This window comes from Nicotiana attenuata, chromosome 5 (genome assembly GCF_001879085.1).
Source record: "Nicotiana attenuata strain UT chromosome 5, NIATTr2, whole genome shotgun sequence".
Lineage (NCBI taxonomy): Eukaryota > Viridiplantae > Streptophyta > Magnoliopsida > Solanales > Solanaceae > Nicotiana > Nicotiana attenuata.
In genome coordinates, this window is record NC_031993.1 from 51,734,654 (window position 1) to 51,741,344 (window position 6,691).

The 6,691-nt window shown below is 34.4% G+C and overlaps 2 protein-coding genes across 2 annotated transcripts; one reads left to right on the top strand and one right to left on the bottom strand.

Annotated features, from left to right (window-relative positions):
* On the top strand, positions 790-1,997 carry LOC109225843 (photosystem I reaction center subunit III, chloroplastic-like). Its single transcript, XM_019390630.1, has 2 exons — positions 790-1,268; positions 1,604-1,997. Exons 1-2 carry the CDS (start codon positions 892-894, stop codon positions 1,911-1,913), a joined length of 687 nt encoding a protein of 228 aa, XP_019246175.1. The 5' UTR covers positions 790-891; the 3' UTR covers positions 1,914-1,997.
* Positions 2,511-6,511, bottom strand: LOC109225844 (LOB domain-containing protein 4-like). The gene is made up of 2 exons (XM_019390631.1): positions 6,095-6,511; positions 2,511-3,093 (listed from the first exon to the last, which is right to left on the bottom strand). The coding sequence occupies exons 1-2, from the start codon at positions 6,263-6,265 to the stop codon at positions 2,764-2,766; spliced, it is 501 nt and encodes a 166-aa protein (XP_019246176.1). The 5' UTR covers positions 6,266-6,511; the 3' UTR covers positions 2,511-2,763.

Consider the following 6,691-nt stretch of genomic DNA (forward strand, 5'->3'; position numbering starts at 1 on the left):
AGAAAGAAATATGAATTATATGGGATGAATATGTAAAAAAAATGATAGAATCTCTTTAATGAAAATAAGAAAATAAAATTTAAATTAAAGATAATAATATATAATAGAAGAGAGAGAAGAACATAAAAGGAATATTCTTTTTTAGAGTAATGGTTGGAGTTTGTTTACTCCATTTTGGAGTTACTCCATTTTGAAGTAAAGATTTGGAGTGAAGGTATGAGGTGCCCTTAGGCACCATTTGTCATTAAAAAAATCTTTTTTTTAATTTAAAAAAAAATATAGTTGTCCATGAAATTTTGCAAATTTCGAAACTTTTCTCCTCACTCACAAAACTGCAATATTTTTTCAAGTGAAATACATGTTCAAATATAATTTCAAATTTCAAATACTATTTTTCAACTTAACTTCAAATACTATTTTTTTATTTTCAAAAATTACAATCTATATGTCCAAACGCCTACTTAATTCCTCTTTGTGTAATTTTCACTTCTCAAAATCCTTATCAAATGGAGTACTAGTAGTTTTCACGAAATTAAGTTCCGAGTTTACCCTTGCAAAAAAAAATTCCAAATCCTCAAGACACGTGGAGGCCACACCATAGGAGGCGCATCTATATCTGTAATCCCTGGTTCTTGCTCTTCCACAGATAATCTCACAGATAAAAATTTCAGAGAATCTCAAAACTCACAAAATCTTACTCAATTATCCAATCAAACCCCTCCACGTAAGCTCCCTTCTACTCCATTTCCCTACCTTATCCTCTTCCTTCATCACTAATATTCCTTTTTCTAAAAACCATCCCTTCACTCTCCACTCTCCATCTCCAAACTCTCCTTCTTCTACCATTTTTCTTGAAAATAATACCTTAAAAAAGTAGGGAAAAAAAACACCATGTCTCTCACTATTCCTACAAACCTTTCAAAATCCATAACAACACCTAGGTTTAGCTCTCAGTTTAGCACAAAACCAAGAACTTCAACCATTGTTTGCTCTTCAAACCAAACCCCTTCATCTAATTCAACAGAGGAAACTTCTTCTTCATTAAAGGCTTTTTCTGCTGCACTTGCTTTGTCTTCTATTCTGTTGTCAGCACCAGTACTTCCAGCTTCTGCTGACATCTCGGGGCTCACTCCATGCAAGGAATCAAAGCAGTTTGCAAAGCGTGAGAAGCAACAGATCAAGAAACTTGAGAGTTCACTCAAACTTTATGCGCCTGATAGTGCTCCTGCCCTTGCTATTAAGGCCACTGTTGAGAAAACCAAGCGCAGGTTTGTCTTCAATTTCCCTCATTCTTCAAGTTTTTCTATGTTAGGTGAATCCTAGGCCCAAAATGGATAATATCACTAGTGGGCGGGCTGGGCTGTTATATTCTAGGAATTTTACTAATTATGTATTTTGTCGGTACGAATGGAACCTGGCATAACTGGTAAAGTTGCTGCCATGTGACTAGGAGGTCACGGTTCGAGCCGTGGAGACAAACTCTTGCAGAAATGCAGGATTCCCGGTCCTTCCCCGACCCCGCACGTATCGGGAGCTCAGTGCACGGGCGGCCCTTTATGTACTTTTTCCATACATAATAATGAATGATAAATTGGGTTTGCAGGTTTGACAACTATGGGAAACAAGGACTGTTGTGTGGATCAGATGGATTGCCACATTTGATAGTGAGTGGAGACCAAAGGCACTGGGGAGAGTTTATCACACCAGGGATCCTCTTCTTGTACATTGCTGGTTGGATTGGGTGGGTTGGAAGGAGTTACTTGATTGCTGTAAGAGATGACAAGAAACCAACTATGAAGGAAATCATTATTGATGTTCCTTTGGCTAACAAGCTCGTCTGGAGAGGCTTCAGCTGGCCTGTTGCTGCTTATAGAGAGTTCTTGAATGGAGAGCTCACTGACCCTAATTTCTGATTTCATTCATTTTCTAAATTTTGGAGTATTGTACTCTCACTTGTTTATATTTAATGAAAGAATGTGAATTTCCTATATTAATTATGTGTTGATCTTGTGGCTCTTGTTTAATGTTAGTAAAAAATGTGTGTTTCGATGATTTTGTCACGATTCACGTATTGTCCGCTTCGGGACTAGGTCTCCATAGATTTGTTTTTTTAGCTATGCCACCTTGAGCACCAAAAGCGCGTGTACTATATGTGAGCTTAACTTGTGCCATGTCTTATAAAGTACTCACTTTCCTATCATTCCGACGTGGGATTCGGCTAAAGTGACATGTGCATCACTCCTTGAAAAGTTTGCCAACTTAGAAGCCTGCCAGTCTTGCTTGGCCCACCCTCCGCCATCAGCATCACAGATTTCATGAAATGTTATTTTGATGATTTTTGGCCAAATTGATATTCTAGGATAATTAATGATAGTTTAGTGATTCCTTTTTGTTATAAATGTTATTTTGATGATTCTTATGCAATTAGACTATAAGTTCGATGACCTTCTGTTAATTAATCATGGAGTTTAAAGATGGTTTCACAACAAAATTAAGACTAGAAGACAAAATCAACATATATAGGGTATTTTCTTCCAACAAATTTGTGCCAAAAGCCCAAATCTTCAAGAAGTTTTTCATAATGCTTACATATATACACAAGCACAAGGATAATAATCTTTTCTAATACACCCTTAGAAGGGTTTGATTTCATTCTAATACACTCATTAGCAGTACCTAATCATCACCTTTGCTCTCATAAGAAAAAAAGTATATAGAGGCAAAAGGACACGAAACTTTGAACTTAAAATAGGCAAAACTCATCTAACATGGCCATATGGGCTCATTGAAGCCATTGTTGGACTGGTCTACATCCAAATCCATATGGAAATATCCTTTGGGCTGATGAGAGCCCATTATGTGGGAAGAAGGAGAGCCACTGTTTGTTGGGCTAGTGGTAATGCCTGCAGATTGTCTTAGCCTTAAATGGACCACCTCAGCTTGGGCCATAGCTAGTTGGGTCCGAAGCATATCGATCTGTTGTTGAAGAGATGAAATGGCTCCAACACATCCATATACTGGATCTCTAACTCTAGCATTTGCTTCATACACCATGCTACTCACTGCATCTCCTCTCTTGTGCTCTGGCAATTCCTGCGTTTGACTTGACGTTAATTAACTCAACCCGAATTTCACTAGAAATGTGGGCGAAGTGCGGCAATAGCCACTTTCAAACCCGCTATTTAAAATATATCCATGATTTACAATGTATTTAAAGATTAGTCAATTCACCCAAACTTCAAAACTAAGCTAGCGTTTGGCCATAGATCCCAAATTTGTTTTGAAAAATCTGATTTGGATAAAGTTTGGTTTGAAGATGAAAATATGTTTGGACATACGTTTTCAAAACATATTTTCCAACTTTATTTTGGAAAAAAACATGTATATAATTCCCAAGTTTTGGGATTTTGGCCCAAAATCAGCTCAATAGCTGATTTTGGGATTCGAAATTTGGGATTTGGGATTTGGCCAAAATATGGGCAAAATCTATGGCCAAACATGAGTTTTGAAAATAAATCCCAAATTTATTTTGGCAAAACTCATGGCCAAACGGAGCCTAAGTATCCTGAATTTGGAAATTCATAGAGCTGCTAATTTGAAATTCAGGAATAAGTGTCCTGAATTTCTGAACTGCTAATTTAAAATTCAGGACATAAGATTCGAACTTCTGGACACAATTTTCGAACTGTAGGAAACGATGTCCTGAAGTTTGAACTTTGACGTTAAAACTCTAGGACGCCGTGTCCTGAAGTTTGAGCGAAATTGGCTAGTCTTTAAATATATTTTAAACTGTGAATATATTTGAAACAATATGCTTAAAAGTGGCTACCTAATATCATTTCCGCAATGTAGACCATAAAATTACATAACACAATCACTAACTAGATATCTATGCAGAACAAAAATAATGCAGGGATTTTCTGCGATAACACTGTTATAGACCAATTGAAAAGGGTGTAGCATAGTTTGTCATTGCAGAAACAAATCATGGATAGAGAGTTTTGTGGGCCCAAGCCCATCTTTTAGTGGGATCTTTTCACAAATAACCCACCAGATTAACGATTTATTTTTCCTAACCGAGATACATACGTATGTATATATAATATTTTTAATTTAAGCGGTTAGATGGGCAGCTATTTGGTTAAATCTTCTTAAACATTATTGGAGGTAGAATACTTATAGGCTTACTAATAAGAGTGGCAGGCTAATTAATGGGCCTGGGTTGTACCTTGAGGACCTAAGAGGGAATTGACTTGCAAGAGTATGTCATGTTGACATCAATTTTGTGTCATAAATTTTCTGAGAATAATAACTAATGGACGTGTTAGTCAAAAAGGATGAAAAGAAAAAAGAAAAAAGAGAAGTCGTCACCCTTTTCTGAGGTCAAACCAGAGGAGTCTTTAATTATGTCTGAGAGGAGATTTTCTAATATCTAAAAATCTCTTTTTGTGGTCGAAAGAAGTAGGAAATGTGTTATTTTCTTGAGGTTAGTTGATTATTTTGGCCTTTAATAGTTAAAATAGGAGACCAATTAACAACCCCAGAAATTTTATGAGAAATGCCGACAGGAAAAGCTTCACGTGTCCACCTTGAGAAATTAAGTTTTATAAGTATACATATTATGATAGTGACCATATTCACATATTAAATGAATAAGATGACTTTCAAATCCTTCGCAATAAATAAATAAATAAATAAATAAATAAATAAATTTCAGGAAAAAAGAACAGTTCAACATGGAGTTCATCCTTATTCAATAGTCAAAATTTCTTGGATTATGTATGGGACCATAAACATAGACTACTAAAATACTTTTCACTGTTGACACATATGAAACGGTTTTCAACTAACAAACATAGCACTTTGTTTCCCATCCAACGCCCCACAAATAGAAGAAAATGGTAATGGATCATGTAGTTTAATTACATGTCTTTTCGATTAATTTTTGGGGACTAAGTCTCAGACAAAACTGTTTTTTTTTTTATAAATTAACTTGAAAATCTGACCAAAAGAAGTGGTCAAAAAAGTTCCCCTCCGAGTACATTTTGATGATTGTAGTCTCCCTATATATACTCTTTTTAGCAAAGTTTTCCCTTGCAATATAAGGTAGTTCATTTAATTAACTAAAGCCTCATTCTTTATATAAAGTACTTCTTGCTTCTTCTCTTTCCACTGCCCAAATAGGGTTTGGAAAAGTTGAAACTTGAAAAATAAAAGGTCGTATATATATATATATATATATATATTTTAAACTTAAATGAAGAAGCCACTTCAAAAAGATTATAACAAAAAGAAAATATGACCAGATTACCTTAAAATGGGAGAATTTTAACTTGAAAAGAAATAGTAGAATTAAGTAGTACCTTGGTTTCCTTATGTGAGTGTTTGGAGACAATAAACCATAAAGATTATAGATAATAAATTTGGCACAATTGATCAGATCAAGAGGGACAAATATGGTTAGAATTAATTTCTACTTTTTATATATACCGTGCATTTTAAGAAATATATAATTTAGGATACTTAATGTAAGCGAACTAGGATTTAGGGTCAACAAAAAATAGACTTATCATATACTTGAAAAAAATGAATTAGCATAGTTCAGAAGAAAAAAACTTGTATATTTGTCTCTGTTATATATTATATTTACTCCTACTTTTGGATTTTGTTGCATGTGGTCACACGTTAAAATACTTTATCTTTTCTCTATTAGCATGTTCAGACCAAGTGCATATAGCTTCTGTGTGCAATATTAATTAAACGAGTCTTTAGATCCATCTCATGTAGACTACTCATACTTCATATAATGCAAAATCGTGTTAAAACAGTATTTTAACGGGAAAAGGCAGGGGCATTATGATATTTCAGACGCTAAAATTTAAACAGGTTTGACTCGCACCCAAAAACCAAAAAGAAAAAAAGGAGTTAAATTGGGAAGATATATTTTGCATGATGAAGCATGTAAGTAGAGATCAAGATCTTCCGTTTTATTCTGGAAAATCTTTTGATATTTAAAAAAAAAACCACTAACGAAAAGAAAAAGTAAGTGGGAAAATAAAAGAAGAAATTAAAGTGGAATAACGTACGTACGTACCTGTAACATCTTGCTGACATTACTAGCACCAAAGACCTTATGAACATTGGCAAACTTGTGGGGTTCATCAGCTGGGAAATAAGGTGCAAAAACACAGTCTTCACCACATCTTCTTCTCAATAGCTTGCAACCTGCACATGGTGAGTTGCTATTCTTCCCACAATCCTTCATTATCTTGATGATCGATGGCGCTACCCTTTAATTTGGTTTAGTTTAATACTTGTTGAAGGAGGTATAAAGGTAAATGAAAGAACTAGGGTTGGGTTTGTTGTGTGTATATATAGAAAAAGAATAAAAGAGAATTGTTAACCAGGAAAATATAGAGAAAAGTGTGGGAGTGGAAAAGGGCAGGATATATTTTCTATGCACTTTAAAGGGAACAATACAAGTTGAAGAGCGTTTACTTTAATTTACAATAGAATAGCCTCCCTTAAATAAAACAAATTGCCCTTTATTTATATAGATGAATCAAAACAGTCTATCATTCCAGGGTTTTTATAGTAATGAAATGTATAAAATGATTCGCTTTTAACATGACTTCTCTTCTTCTTCTTCTTCAATTTTTTTCTTTCTATTTTTAAAGACAATATATATATA